The sequence below is a fragment of the Filicampus tigris genome, chromosome 10 (assembly GCF_054856515.1).
Source record: "Filicampus tigris isolate MCC_2025a chromosome 10, RoL_Ftig_1.0, whole genome shotgun sequence".
Taxonomy (NCBI): domain Eukaryota; kingdom Metazoa; phylum Chordata; class Actinopteri; order Syngnathiformes; family Syngnathidae; genus Filicampus; species Filicampus tigris.
Genome location: NC_141226.1, coordinates 2,075,001 through 2,091,309, shown reverse-complemented (window position 1 = coordinate 2,091,309; position 16,309 = coordinate 2,075,001). Strand labels below are relative to the sequence as shown.

The window sequence follows — 16,309 nt, the reverse complement described above, 5'->3', positions numbered from 1 at the left end:
AGACAGCTTTGAATGAAAGCTTTGACAAAGACAAAGCCTGTTCTCACCTGGTCCAAGTGATCCACTGCCCCTTTACATTGATTGTAGTCCAAAATTATCTTCTGCTTTTTTTTGAGTCCATCCTCCATCTCTTCGTGCTCAGGAGTAAAACATTCTTTTTCTTTTTAGGGATGTAAGACACTAGTGTCATCTCGGGGGGGAAAAGGCGAAAACACTTGACAATGGTGGTCTGGAGGTAACATGGAGGAGCACTGGAGGAAGCTCTCCTTTGTTCCTTCTCACCATTCCCACTAGTGACATTTTCTTTTTTTTCAGTTCCTTTTCCAGTTGGAAGTAGGTAAAAAAGTTGTCCACTGTGATGGTGTGGCCCTCCAGCAGGTCACACAGTTCCAGCACCACATGCATTCCCTGATTCTGCTCCCTTTGTGCTCCTGCAGCTTTGCCCGTGTAGATTTGCATGTTCCGTGCATATGATGCTGCAGCATCGCAGAGGGTCCATATCGTGATACCATACTTGGCTGGCTTTGATGGGATGTACTGCCTGAATTTGCAGCGGCCCCGGAAGGAGACCAGCTGCTCATCAACACAGACATCCCTCCCCAAGTTGAAAGATTTTTGGTGGAGGCTCTTCCACTTCTGCCACAAGTCACAAATGGGTGACAATTTATTGTTGTGGTGGCGCTGTGGCCTGGAAAGTTGATCATCAGACCGTAATGCACGGTTGATGTGAGCAAAGCACCCATGTGCCATTGTGTCAGGAAATACTGACCTTCCTTTGCTTTATGCCAAAAACTCATAGTTGCTTCGTGTCGAGAGCAGTACAGTCCTGCCAGGATCAACAGCCCAAAGTAATGACGCAGCTCCTCTGCTGTGATGTTCTTCCAGCCGGTGATGGTTCGCTGTCCCTGCAAGTTTGTCATTGTGCCAATCTGCTGGATAATGTCGTCCGGAAAAAAACAGATAGAAAGCAGTCTCGGGGCTACTAATCCTGGCAGTTGCAAATCGCGTTGGGCCAGGCGGTAAGATAGGCGGCGAGTTCAAGTGCCGAGAAACTTAATTTGTAGAGGACCACACCATTGTTTTGTTGCTCATAGTCATCATCGGATGTTGTGGTGCACAAAAAACTGCCCTCTGACACTTCCCCTTCATTCTCTGAGTCTGTAAGAAATTCCTTCTCCAACACCATTTTTCTTGCCTCCTCAACTGATATCCTTCTCGCTATCTCTGCTTACGATCAGTCACAAGGAGTAAAATGGCCTCTGAGCCGTTTGACTCGATATAAAGAGTTGTATACAAACCTGACCATTCCCTGAACCAATAAGAGGAGGAAAAATTCAAACATTCTACCAGTAAGAATTGAGATTCAGTAAACACCTGCATTTTGAATTTATTCTCACGCTCAGGGAATCTCACAGATAATACCCTCTTGCTGCGTGCAGAGACCTTTGAAGTGCATGCTCAAAGCTGACGTGCAGAGGGCGCTCTATGAATGGGGCTCATATAATTGCTAGCGCAAGCGTACACACATACGCTCACACGCACGGGTGACGTGCACAAATGCATACGATTGTTCCCACAGTCGCGTCATGCAGTCAACCGTCACATATCTCAACTAGCATGTAGAGAATCAAACCTATGTGCGCGCATGTGAACGGGCACGCGCACACACATGCACGCACACACACGCACGTGTGCAGAAATATCTTCACAACCACACAAACGGAAACTACTAGTATTTTCGTAAAACACCGTCATATTGTCCCATTGAACAAGCAACGCGTGTGTACACACATTCACGCGTGCGGGCGCGCGCACACATGCGCACACACGCACACACACCCCAACGTGTGAACAGAAGTGTACGTGAGTCCACACACACTCACACACTGGCCTGTTCGATCAATCTTCACCATGAAAACTTATTTTTTATGCAAGTGAAGGGACTTTGCAATTAGCTCAGATGAAGAAAAATGATAAAATAATACTCTGGCGCTGGTGGATTTTTGGTTTTTAAGACTTTTAACAATCATTGGTTACATTGTGGCTTCAGTGTAGACCCCGCTGAAGGGATACATTGTGTAATCGTGGGAAATGCACTATAACACACCAGGTGTACAGTGCATCAAAAAACATGAAAAATTGTGATTTATAATGGGAGTCAATGGGCCAGATGATGGCGCTATTACTGCGTGCGTTTGTAAAAACTGGCCTTTCCACGTATAATAATGACAATAACAATTTTGAAATGATGGATGGTGCCATTTTGAACTTCAACATGTTTTGACCATTTTTTGACAATATTCAGCCCTCCAACTGATTTTTTGATATGCTTTATCCATGATAATATGAGTAATAAAATAAGAAAACGCCAGGATTTGGTCCAATACTGCACAAGGGTTTTAAATTGCTCCGAAGTGTAGGCACTCACACCACACACAAGGTACACAAAAATATCCGGCGCACACAAAGGAAGAAGTAGGTTTGGTTCGTAGCCCCACTCAGTTTTGGGAATTCTGTAGGGATACAAACCATTTATAATGTCTATTTTTGGAAGATATCAGTCTCTGGCTTCATTGTCTAATTTATCCTTGTAAATCCCTGCCAATTTCTTGAATTTTAACAAATATTCACCGTCGCCCCTAACATGGCGGATGATGACGTTGTGATGCACGGGCCCTATTGATTGGCTAACCTTGTCTTTCTTTAGAAAGAAAATATATATTACCGAGAGCAAGCAAGGAAAATCCATCTAATCTAAGCAGTCTATGTAACCATATGCTGTATGTGTATTTGTACAGTATGTATGTATATGCTGCAGCTGTGTAAGCTAAATATTAGCTGGATATGTGCATTTATGTGTTGAACTTGTTGGCTCAATGTTGGCATTAGACATAGCTGATTTTGACTTTGGGTCATGAGCCGCGTCGTGTCACTTCTATGGCTAGGCGTCAACCAAATGAACCAGCCGGGCCGGGCAGAACCCCGCAAATGGTGACTGCTGCCACCGCGGTGTCCCAGCGATGAGCGATTTTTGTAGGCGATAAATGATAGACGGGAAACTTAAAAAAAATTAGTCGGACTAAGCATAGTCGGAAGCCGTCTTTGTTTCCGTCTATTTCCTGGATGAGAGAGCATTTGCCTGAACTCCAATTACTCCAAAAGCGGTCTCAGGTGGCAAGAAACTTTGTGCCAGGGGGTATGCAGTGGCTTTTTAAATGTTTTTTTTTTGTTTTTTGTTTTTTTTTATTAAGAGGGGAAGAAACGATTCAAAGCTCCCTGACCCCATGTGAAAAGGTACTTGCCACTTTTGTTAAATCATGACTTTACTGTAGCTAATCACATTTTCACTGACCACACCAAAACCTGATTATCTCCATTTAATCAGGAAATAACCTAAATAGAACCTGTCTGACTAGGGGTGTAATGGTTTATGTATTCGTCCCTAACTGTCTTGTTTCGGATGCCACGGTTCGGTGCATACAGTCTTATGACGAATGCGCCTCAGTTGTGTGCCAAACCTGGTGGTGGTAATAAGTCCAAAACAGTTTGCCAAACGACAGTAAACAAAAACAAGAAGAAAAGTTGGCCTCATGGTGAATTCAGATGACAGGCAGCTTGAAGACCCACCAGCTTTATTTAAATCCGCTCTATGAGAACAATTTGGGTTCCATGTAGATTACAACAGCATTGGCGTGCTGGATCGGACAAGGACAGTGTGTCTGTGTTGTTTGGCAGTTGTGTGGTACAACCTAGTAAAGATGCCAAACATCCATTCAGTCATGTTAATGTATATTAGATGGCAGCATCCAGATCTGTCGATCACTGGAGTGAGGCAAAAGAAAAGCGAACAGTTTAACAACTTATCCCCATAGTTTTTAAGAAGCTAGGTTTGAAAGCTGACATTGAGACAAAGATTTTACAGAAGCTATTGACATATACAGTACATTTCAACAGCTATATTCCCATATGCAGTAGTATGACCCAGACTTCAACTTATTTATTAAAAGTGCTTGAGCCTCGTTTCAGTCCCTTCTGGATACATAAGCCTCTCGGTGGTTCCTGCTGAGCAGGAGTTGTCCGCTGTACACTCACAGGAGATGGATGGACCTTCTGTGCTACTGAAAGTTACCTCTGACAATGTAGACAAACTATTTTTTTAAAGAAAAATAGAAAAAAACTTGACTACCTTTAAGTGATGATCTGCATCTTATACAAAGTTATGTTGGGTGGTTCTAAATGACACTGTGTTGAACAAATTGTTACTTGTACTACTGTCAGTTAAATAAATTAAAAGAAACCTAGAACTATGCTTTTGAGACTTTTTTTGTTGCTTTTTCCTGTTATACCGAACCCGTACCAAACCATGACCCCAAAACCGAGGTAGGTACCGAACCATGACTTCTGTGAACTGTTACACCCCTATGTCTGACAAAATGAAGTTGGACAAAAGATCTCTAAAGCTGCAACAAAATGCCATGATCCAAAGAAATTCAAGAACAGAAGGGAAATAAAGTAATTGACATCTATCTGTCTGGAAGGGGTTACAAAGTAATTCCTAAGGCTTTAGGACTCCAATAAATCACAGTGCGAACCATTATCCACAACTTGAGAAAGCACGGAAAAGCGGAACCTTCCCATGAGTGGCTAGCCTACAGTAATTACCCTAAGAGCACAGCGGCGACTCAGCGGTTTGGCATGTTTTTTTCTGTGTGTAAGCCTGAGTTACTCACTTACACGTTGTCAGAATGTTTAGCCTTCCATGCACTGTTCTGTTTTACTTTGAATTTTTGCATATAAAGACTTTTACTTTGCCATTTTTGTCTCCTGTCTGCTTTTGGGTCCAATTCCTGCGCGCCAAGTGAACTGCCAATTCCTTGTGGGCGTCAAAGTCAGAGACATTGGAATCATTTACTTCTTTTTCTGAGGACATGTGCAGAGTCTTTGATCAGCCCTCCATTAATCAGTCCTCAGGCAAATGGCTAATTACATCAGGGCTCTATGTCAGCAGCAGACTATGCCATTGAGTTCAAGATTTTAGCTTGTGAAAGTGGATGGAATGAGGCTGGACAAAAAACAGCTTTCGTATGTGGACTATCCGAGGAGCTTCAAGATCAGCTGTCTACTCGGGATGAGCCTGAGTCTCTCGAGCAGTTAATCTCCTTAGTGATTCGGATTGACAATTGCATCAAAGAACGGCAGCGTTCAGACCTGCCCGCCCTTTCTGCCCACGCGCCACTGATCCTTGGCTGGTCACCCAGCCTTTCATGAGCCCTGAGACACCTGCTTCCACCGGGGAAGAACCCGTGCAACTTAGCAGAAGCTGCCTCTCCCTGGAGGAACGCGCCCGGCGGGTTGCGCATGGCCTTTGCATCTATTGTGGAAGGTCTGGACACTTCATCAACCAGTGCTCACTCTTACCCAAGAGTCCTCTTGGCACCACGGAGCCTTAGGGTGAATGACACTAAGACCTCAGGTGAATCTTCTACTCGGATTAATTTGACTGCCACTGTCTACTCCCTCAACAACTCCGTCTCCCTTCAGATGATGGTCGATTGAGGGGCGACAATTTTATTGACAAAGAGTTTGTTGCTAATGCTAAATTCCCTATGTCCCTTTTAGACTTGCCCCGACCAGTTAGTGCCATCGATGGAAGCTCCCTTGAGACTGTTACACACCAGACTGTTTCACTCTCCCTCACCATTTCAGGTAACAATCAGGAGCACATAAGGTTTTTGGTCATCCCTTTTCCTTCTTCCCCTGTAGTTCTTGGACTACCCTAGTTGAGACTTCATAACCCACACATAGACTAGGTTTCCTCGTCCATAGTTAGTTGGAGCACATTCTGTCATGCTCATTGTTTGCATTCTGCGTCTCCAACATCTCATCCTTCTCCTCCCATTTCTCCGCCCGATCTTTCTTTAGTTCTCCCCGAATATCATGACTTGGGAGAGGTGTTTAGCAAGTATCTGGCACTTTCCCTTCCCCCTCACCGACCGTATGACTGTGCCATCGACTTATTCCTCGGAGCCCCCCTTCTAGTAGACTTTTACACCCTGTCATGCCCCGAGAGGGAGGCCATGGAGAAGTATATCAGTGACTCTTTGGCTGCTGGTATTATCCGTCCCTCTTCCTCTCTCCTTGGGGCTGGATTTTTCTTTGTGGACAAAAAAGACCATATGACCTTGCATTGACTTTAAAAAACTGAATTATAATAAGTGTCTGCTTCCCTTCATTGACCCCTCCTTTGAGCCTCTCAATCAAGCCACCATTTTCACCAAACTAGACCTTCAAAACGCTTATCCGAATCCAGGAGGGAGATGAGTGAAAAAGTCTTTAAGACGGCCCTTGGCCACTTTGAATATTTGGTGATGCCTGTTGGTCTCACTAATGCTCCAGCCATATTTCAAGCACTCATTAATGACAGTCTTTGAGATATGCTGAACCAGTGTATATGTGTATGTTTATCTCGATGGCATTTTGATTTTCTCTCGAACCCCATAAGAACATGTCCAACATGTTAGATTAGTTCTGCAGCGCCTCCTCGAAAACAAACTCTTTGTCAAAGCAGAAAAATGTGAGTTTGGGTTCCCCTCTATTAGTTTTCTCAGCTACATTCTCAGCCAGGGTCAGGTTAGGCCCAGAATCCCTGGATCCCGTCTAGATTCAGGCAGTGGAAAATTGGAAAGTCCCATTTTCACACAAACAGCTCCAGCAGTTCCTGGGTTTTGCGTACTTCTACAGGAGGTTCATCTGTGACTACAACAAGGTCGCCGCACCCCTCACCATGGAACCCCAAAGCTGATGCTGCCTTCAAACACCTCAAACAAATGTTCACCTCTGCCCCGGCCCCCATTCATCCTGCTACCGCTCTCCAGTTCATCGTCAAAGTGGATGCTTCTAACTTCTGGGATCAAAAGCTCCATTCTTGTGCATTATTTTCATGCAAATTGTCCCCCGCAGAGAGAAACTATGATGTTGGTAACCATGAATTGTTGGCTGTGGTGGCTGCACTTCACGAGTGGATACATTGGCTGCAGGGAGCTAAGATCCCCTTTCTGGTACTTACAGATCACAAAAACCTCACATATCTGCAATTCGCTAAGCACCTGAATTCCCAGCAGGCTCATTGGGCCTTGTTCCTAGGGCGCTTTAATTTCGCTCGATCCTACCATCCAGGCTCCCGTAATGTTAAACCCGATGCTCTATTAATGGCCACATTATGCCGCCGCCCCTGTGTGACCTATATCTTTGCTACTGTAACAATGAAAATTTCCCCACTGTGGGATCAATAAAGGCATTCTTATTCTTATTCTTATTCTTATTCTATCTGCATGATCCATGCCAGGTAAGCTCCCGAGACCATCCTCCCCTCTTCATGCTTCATCGGTGCGGCTGTGTGGGACGTTGAGCGGACGTTTGTCGTTTGACGTTTGTGGAGAACGACAGCGACAAGATCCTAGCTCGGGCCATAAGCATCGTCTCTTCGGTCCAGATTCCATCCGTTCTCAAGTCCTGTAAAGGGGACACTTCTCCAAGTTAACTTGTCATCCAGGGGTGAATCGAACCTGGGTTCCTCGCCACTTGTGTTGCTTCCGAGGGAAGTCCTCTCACCATCGCTCCATGGGTCTCCTGCAACCTCAGCCGTCCCTGGTCCCACCTGTCGATAGGTTTTGTCTCTAGTCTGCCTCGCACCGATGGAAACACGGTCATATTGCCCGTGGTTGACCGATTATCCAAGATGGTTCATTTTGTTCCATTACTCAAACTTCCTTCCGCCCTTGAGACTGCGGACATCCTAGTGGACCACATCTTCAAGCTTCATGGCATCCCAATTGCCATTGTTTCTGACTCTGGTATTGCAAACTTTCTGTAATCCTCTGGGGGAATCCTCTAGCCTGTCTTCAGGTTACACCCGCAGACCAACGTACAGTCAGAGAGAGCCAATCAGGACCTGGAGTCAGCCCGTAGGTGTGTCTCGGCCCGCCATACAGACTCGTGGAGCCTATACCTTCCATGGATCGAATATTCCCACAATTCCCTCACTACCTCATCCACCGGCATGACTCCATTCATGGCCGCATCAGCCCCGACCGACTATTCCCTGCCCAGGAGTAAGGGGTTTCTGTTTCCTCTGTCCGTGCTCATCTCTGTCGCTGTCATGCCGTCTGGAGACATGCCTGAGCTGCCCTGTCCTGCACAGCCTAGCACAACCGTCAACTGTCCAATAGACATTGGTCTCCTGCCCCGGACTATCGCCTGGGACTAAAGGTTTGGTTGCCCGTGACCTTCCCCTCCAGACTGATTCCCATAAACTAGCTCCAAGGTTTATTAGGCCTTTTGAAATGGAGAGGGTCTTTAGCCTGTCCTCCTAACCTTCCAGGTCCACCCCAGTTTTCATGTCTCGCTCCTGTTACTGTTATGACTGTGACTGGGCTTGGGTCTTTGGCTCCTTGATGTTGCTAGTTGCTTTGTCCTTTATTTTATCACAAAGGGTTGGGTGTGTTTTTTTCTGTATGTACGCTTGAGTTACTCACTTACATGTTGTGAGAACGTTTAGCCTTCCATGTCCTGCTTTGTTTTACTACAAATTTTTGTATATAGACTTAATTCGCCGTTTTTGTCTCCAGTCTGCTTTTGGGTCCAATTCCTGCTCCACACGTGACAGTAACACAGCATTTCAGAAAGAAAAAAAACCCCAACATACCGACAGTGCCATACCCATACGAACAAGGTCTGGGGCTGCTAATTTGCTAATTCGGGATCTGGATGACTTGCTGTGATTGATGGAATCATGAATTTTCCTCTTTACCAGAAAATCCTGAGGGAGAATATTTGGCCATCAGTTTGTGACCTCAAGCTGAAGCGCAGTTGGGTTCTGCATCACAGCAGCGAAGGAAAACGCAATAGCAAGTTCATTTCAGACTGTCTTAAAAAAAACAAAATGAAGGTGTTTGAGTCGCCTAGCTGAAGTCTAAACTTGAAATGCTGTGGCATAACGTTTAAAAGCCAATAATGCAAAGATGGATGGGCCAAAATTCCTCCACAGTGCTGTAAGAGGCTCATTGCAAGTTGTCGCAAATGCTTGATTTTCGTTGTTGACTCAGGGTTGACTCAGAAAGATGTTTTTGAGTTACATTTAGCTTTTAATTGATGTCCAGACCCCTGTCATTGCCATTGCATGGAGTGCCCTACGTTATCAGGAAAGCATCTGTGGACACCACCTTCTGAAATGTAATCCTCACTATTGCTACTTCTGAGCCCACCTCTGTATTCAACAAAATTCATGTATCAAACACCAAAAGTGTTTTCCATTTTCTAAACAATACATGATCATATGTGCCCTCTTAGTACATTAATGAATGTGTATCCAAGGCAGATCCCTGACTTTTGAGGTTACCTTAGTTAGTTGTTGTGTCACTTTGACTACGTCCCTGTGTGCAGACCTGTAAAGTTACTTGTTAAACCCCTTGACTTGTACGAGTCAGCGACTTACAAGTATTTTTCTTATTGAACAATACAACTGGAAATGAGTGACTTAAAAATGAAAAGACATCAGTAATCCTACTGTGATTAAGAAAAATACTGTAATTATAGTGTCTTTACTGCACGCACTAGCTGCTGCTGGTGAAGCAAGCAATACTGTCATTAGCAACTCCAAAGATTGCATCAACAGCTCATCACCGCCGCCCTCCCCCCTGACCCATTACCCACCTCCTATTGGCTCCCACGTATATTCAGCCTTGTTCAACCCACAAGTATATATTTAGTGGTATATTTATCGTGTTTTTTCTGGATGAAGCCACAAATAACTAATTATTCTTATTTTAAAGGAAGTCTTTCCCCTCCCAGCATGCTTCTTTGGCTGGCTTTGCAGCTGTCTATGTCTCCGTAAGTCCACACACAAATGTGCACGCACACACATACACAGACACACAAAAATATTACAGACTAGATGTCCTATTATAGCTCCTTTTTGATGGCACTTACGTGTAGTAATATTGAAAAATAACTTGTTTTTCATAAATGAAATGGATATCATAATATGATGCATTATTGGATTGTGTAAATGGTTTTGAATTGTGTTTCAGATGTATTTAAATGCAGTGCTGACAGACTCCACAAAGCTGCTGAAGCCACTATTGGTGTTTTCTTTCATCATGTTGGCCATCCTAGCCGGATTAACCAGGATCATACAGTTCCGAAACCACCCTGTTGATGTCTACTGTGGATGGGTCCTTGGGATATCTGTTGCTACCTACCTGGTAAAGCAGTCAACAAATCTTTTTTTTTTTTTTTCAATAATTTGAATTTGGAAATATTAGACAAGGGATGGGCAACTTAAATGCTGGAGGGGGGCACAATTTTTCATTTTAACCCCCTCACTGCTAGTCAGTTCTCTGATGCCTTTGATCGGCTTTGTGTTCCCTCTTCTAACACAGAGGAACTCAGCACTTGGTTCCATTCATCTTGCCTTAATATTTTGGACTCTGTGGCTCCATTAAAAAATATGCTGAAAATAATTCAACCGGAGCCATGGTTTAATGAGAGCACTCGTGTAGCTAAACAGGAATGCTGCAGAGCTGAACGCAGGTGGAAAAGAGACAGGTTGCAGGTCTCTTATCAAATCCTAAAGGACTGCTGGCGTCATTACCAGAGAAAGGTGAAGGAGTCCAAGAGAGTCCACTTGTCATGTCTGATTCAGGCGAATCGCCAAAATCCACGTGCTCTATTTAAAACAATTGACTCTGAACTGAGTCCTTGTTCAGCAGTGTTCGATTCCTTTAAGCTGTTTTTTTTTTTTTTTACATTTTCGGAGGACTTGGTTTGCCATATTAAGCCATCTGGCTCCCCTTATGACTCCATTCCTCCACACTTCTTTAAGGAGATTCTCCCCAGTATTGGTAAATCAGTTTTGGCCATTATAAATAGCAGCCTGTCTTCTGGTGTAGTCCCCCAACATTTTAAAAATGCTGTAGTGCAACCCCTGCTTAAAAAAAACTGTCCTTGATCAAGCTGTGCTATCCAATTTTAGACCCATTTCCAAGCTGCCTTATATTTCTAAAATTCTGAAAAAACTGGTGCAATCACAGTGCCACCCACAAGATCTTTCTTAACATAATGTTATGGAGGTTTTCCAGGCTTCAAGAAGATGCATAGCACAGAGTCAGCCCTGTTACGTGTTTTTAATGACATCCTCCTGGCAAATGACACTGGAGACTATGTATCTCATTTTGTTGGATTTGACTGCAGCATTCGATATGGTAGACCACAGTATTCTTTTGACTCGTTTTCAACACCAAGTGGGCATTAGTGGATGCGCTCTAGAGTGGTTTGGATCCTATTTGGCTGGCAGGTCTTTTTCTGTTAGCCTAGGATCCTCTGAGTCCTGCTCTGCCCCTCTGTCGCATGGTGTTTTGGGGCCCTTGCTTTGTATTTGCTGCCCCTGGGTTCCTCCTCAGAAAACATGGTATTTCCTTCCACTACTATGCGGATGACTGTCAAATCTATGTCCCCCTGAGCAAAAAAGACGCTTTCTCCATAAGACCACTTTTGTCCTGCATAGAGTATCTCAAAGCTGGATGTCACTAAATTTCTTGAATTTCAACGAAAAGAAAATAGAAGTTATGGTGCTCGTCCCAGTGGATCCTACACCCCACCCTGTTGACCTGGGCCTGCTGGCTTCATATCTAAAGCCAACAGTCTCAAACTTGGGTTTTAAATTGGACAGCAAATTAGCACTGTAAAGTCCAGTTTCTTTCACCTTAGACAGCTGACTAGGGTTAAGCCCCTCCTTTCTCATCAGCACTGAGAAACAGTCATCCATGCCTTTGTTACATCCCGGCTAGATTACTGTAATGCACTTTATTTTGGAGTCGGCCAGTGCTCTCTCAAACGTCTCCCGTTTGTCCAAAATGCTGCTGCTCGCCTCCCAACTGGAGCTCTGAAGATGGAGCACATAAGACCAATTCTGGCCTCCCTTCACTGGCTCACAGTGCATTTTAGGGTTCAATTTTAATTTCTTCTATTTGTCTATAAGTTATTAAATGGCCTGGCCCCGGCGTACCTCTCCAAGCTTCTCCACCCCTACGCACCTTCCCGCAGCCTCAGGTCTACGGACCAGGTGCTACTCGAGATGCCGAGGACTAAGCGGAGCCTCAGATGGGATCGAGCCTTTTCAGCTGCTGGTCCTTCCCTTTGGAATGACCTTCCATTGGATGTTAGGCAAGCCCACTCTGTGTCCACTTTTAAAACCCGGTTGAAGACACATTTCTATTCTCTGGCTTTTGATCGGACCTGAGACTGACAAATTTTTTGCTGTTTTCCGGTGTCTATTGTATATAGTGTTTTATGTTAATTTATTGATTTCACTTGTTGTATTATTGCTATTTTGTTGTTTGTATGTAAAGTGCTTTGTTACAGTGCTATATAATATTCGACTTCCGGCGCCGCGCGAGTGGCAGCCCGCTACAGTAGCTCCGGCTCATCGGTGAGCCTTTTCGTGTGTTTTTGTTCTTTAATATTACTCTACCTCATACCTTTTTCGTATAATTGATAGTCGTAACTTGCGTAGCAATGGACACCCAAACTGCGGTATTCTTGCTGCTGCTGATTGCTATTTTTTGCGCGATCGTGTCCGGCGACTTGGCTCGGAGCCGAGCCCCCATTGTTTACAGCCGGAATCAGCTGTTAGCACTCCGTGCTAGCCATGTGCCGGCTCCCGGGGCGAGACCCGATATCCCCCGTGAGCTGAGGAGGAAGAGACGGGGATCTCGTGCGGGGGTTAAACGCCGGGAAAGGAGGAGACGATACCATCCCGTCCTCCCGTCTGTTATCATGGGGAATGTTAGATCGCTCCCCAACAAGATGGACGAGCTAGCGGCGCTTACCCGGCACGAGAGGGACTTCCGGGAGGCTAGCCTGATGCTATTCACGGAGTCGTGGCTAACAACGCTAACGCCGAACGCGGTCGTAGAATTGGACGGCTTCCAAATCATACGCGCGGACAGGACGCTGGAGAGTGGAAAGAGGAAAGGAGGAGGGCTGGCTGTGTTTGTGAACGATAGATGGTGTAATCCTGGGCACATCACGATTAAGGAGCAGCTTTGCAGCAGGGATATTGAGCTGCTAGCTGTTGGCATGAGGCCATTCTACATCCCGCGAGAGTTTAGTCACGTGATCGCGGTGACCGTCTACGTCCCACCAGCTGCCAGCAGCGACACAGCCTGTGATGTCTTGACTGCAGCAGTGAGCAGGCTACAAACACAGCACCCAAATGCCCTGGTACTCATCTCTGGTGACTTCAATCATGCCTCCCCTTCCTCCTCTCTGCCTTCATTCACACAGTATGTCACCTGCCACACCAGAGACAATAAAACACTGGACCTTTTCTATGCCAACACCAAGGAGGCATACACATCACTGCCCCTCCCCCCGCTGGGCAAAGCTGATCACAACCTGGTGGCTCTCCAGTCTGTGTACAAACCTCTGGTCCACAGGCAGCCAGCTGTGACCCGCACGGTTCAGAGATGGTCTGGAGAGGCCGAGGAGGCCTTAAAGGACTGCTTCAGCACAACTGTGTGGGAAGTATTCAGCGATGCTCACGGGGAAGACATTAGTAGTCTAACGGACACTGTTACAGACTATATAAATTTCTGCATGGAGAACACCATACCCACCAGGACAGTAAGGTGTTTCTCCAACAACAAACCCTGGATCACACCAGACATAAAAGCTCTCCTGAAGGAGAAGAGGAGGGCTTTTGCGTCAGGCAACATAGAGGAGCGGAGGACTGTGCAGCGCCAGCTGAGGAGGAGGATCAGAGAGGGGAAAAGGTCCTACAGGAAGAGGATGGAGGAGCAGCTGCTGCGGAATAACGCCAGGGGAGTCTGGAGGGGCCTGAAGACCATCTCAGGCCACGGACAACCCAAGACCCGGACTGAGGGGGACCTGCAGTGGGCAAATGAGCTGAATCTCTTTTTCAATAGGTTCGATCAGATGCCTGCCTCCACTCAGTCTCTCCTGCTGCAGTCTCCACCTACTCCTCCTGCTGGGCGTGTCACCCCCTCCCCTCTTTTCTCCACAGACTCCAGCTCCCAGCTACACCAGATAGCCACCACTCCTTCCTGTCCAGCCTTGGCCTTCACAACATCTCAGGTGAGGAACCAGCTGAAGAAGATGAAGGCGAGGAAGGCAGCGGGTCCAGATGGCATCAGCCCCCAGCTCCTCAAATCCTGCGCAGACCAGCTGTGTGGAATTGTCCAGCACATGTTCAACCTGAGCCTGAAGCTGGGCAGGGTCCCCCAGCTATGGAAAACATCCTGCCTGGTCCCGGTGCCAAAGACCCCCCACCCGAAGGAGCTCAACAGCTTCAGACCAGTGGCGCTGACGTCTCACCTGATGAAGACCCTGGAGAGACTGGTCCTTGTCCACCTGCGCCCCCTGGTGAGCTCCTCAATGGACCCACTCCAGTTCGCATACCAGCCTGGCATCAGTGTGGATGATGCCATCATCTACCTCCTCCACACTTCACTCTCCCACCTGGAGAAGGCGGGGAGCACTGTGAGGATCATGTTCTTTGATTTCTCCAGTGCTTTCAACACCATCCAGCCCACACTACTGGGAGACAAGCTGGAGCGGGCGGGGGTGGCGCACCACCTCACCACATGGATCCAGGACTACCTCACAAACCGGCCACAGTATGTGAGAACACAGGACTGTGTGTCTGACGTGCTCCTCTGCAGCACGGGGGCCCCACAGGGAACTGTCTTGGCTCCCTTCCTGTTCACCCTCTACACCTCGGACTTCAACTACAACACCCCTACCTGTCACCTGCAGAAGTTCTCTGACGACTCTGCGATTGTCGGCCTCATCACAGGCGGAGATGATCGGGAGTACAGAGAACTTACTCAGGGTTTTGTGGACTGGTGCCAGCAGAACCGCCTCCTGATCAATGCGGGGAAATCCAAAGAAATGGTGGTGGATTTCGGTAGGCGCCAGCACTCTGCACCTGCACCAGTGAATATCCGGGGAACAGATGTTGAGAGAGTCTCAACTTACAAGTACCTGGGTGTTCACCTGAACAATAAACTGGACTGGTGCGACAACACAGACGCCCTCTATAGGAAGAGTCAGAGCAGACTCTTCCTACTCAGGAGACTGAGGTCTTTTGGGGTTCAGGGGACACTCCTCAGGAACTTTTATGACTCGGTGGTTGCATCGGTCATCTTCCAGGGAGCGGTCACCTGGGCAGGCGGCGTCTCGGCCCGGGACAAGAAGCGGCTGGACAAACTGGTCAAGAGGGCCGGCTCTGTCCTGGGCTGCTCCCTGGACTCTGTGGACTCGGTGGGGGACAGGAGGATGTTGGCCAAGCTGTCATCAATGCTGGGCAACCCGGACCACCCCCTCCAGGGCACCCTAACAGCACTCCACAGCACCTTCAGTGACAGACTGTTACACCCTCGCTGTGCAAAGGAGAGATTCCGCCGTTCCTTCTTGCCTGCTGCTGTCAGACTCTTTAACAAGAACATTGTGTAGTCTCTACAAACTGGCGGTCATTAGTGCAATTGTGCAGTCCTGCACCTGAGCTCGTATCGTGCAATACCCAATATTCCCCACTACTGTAATACCGTGCAATACTCAACATTCCCCACTACTGTTAGTCTAGTTTTATTTTTATCCAATGCTGTTCCTTACATTTCACTACAGCACTGCAGCACTGTCACTTAGAGTATTTTTTCCTCTGTACTATGTACAGGCCGAAATGAGTGTTCCTCATATTTTTTATGTAGATGTAGGTTGGTGTGTATACACATGTGTATATACACATGTTACTGCGTATATCTACATAGGTTTGATTCTAAATGTTTGCCGTCAATGTTATACATTAATGGCCACATTATGCCGCCGCCCCTGTGTGACCTATATCTTTGCTACTGTAACAAGGAAAATTTCCCCACTGTGGGATCAATAAAGGCATTCTTATCTTATCTTATCTTATCTGTTGTGAAATGCGCTATACAAATAAGGCTGTCTTGCAGGCGTCTGGGGACCCACAGGCAGAGCTGAAGGACCTGGGTTGTAGTGGTCCCCTCTCACAGAAGGGCAATCAGCGTAATGTGGACACCATGTCCTATTGTGACATAACTGCTCAGGTGGAGGAGACAGAATAGTAGTGTGTATACCAATGCCATTCTCCCCGTACCTAGTGCACTGTGGTTTGGTTATACCATTGTTTGAATCACAGAGCAATACTGGAAGAGTATTTGGGAGAAGGAAGCGTCACACATTACCAGTGCCCGATGGCTGGCAG

At 46.5% G+C, this 16,309-nt stretch overlaps 1 protein-coding gene across 6 annotated transcripts in view; it reads left to right on the top strand.

The window, feature by feature from the left end:
* The window catches only part of LOC147140374 (phospholipid phosphatase-related protein type 4-like), a 192,933-nt gene that overhangs the window by 107,123 nt on the left and 69,501 nt on the right, over positions 1-16,309 (top strand). For all 6 annotated transcript variants that reach the window (XM_086042677.1, XM_086042679.1, XM_086042676.1 and 3 more), the window contains 2 exons: positions 9,831-9,888; positions 10,089-10,262. In XM_086042677.1, coding sequence (XP_085898803.1) covers positions 9,831-9,888; positions 10,089-10,262 — 232 coding nt within the window. The remainder of the gene's footprint in view (positions 1-9,830; positions 9,889-10,088; positions 10,263-16,309) is intronic.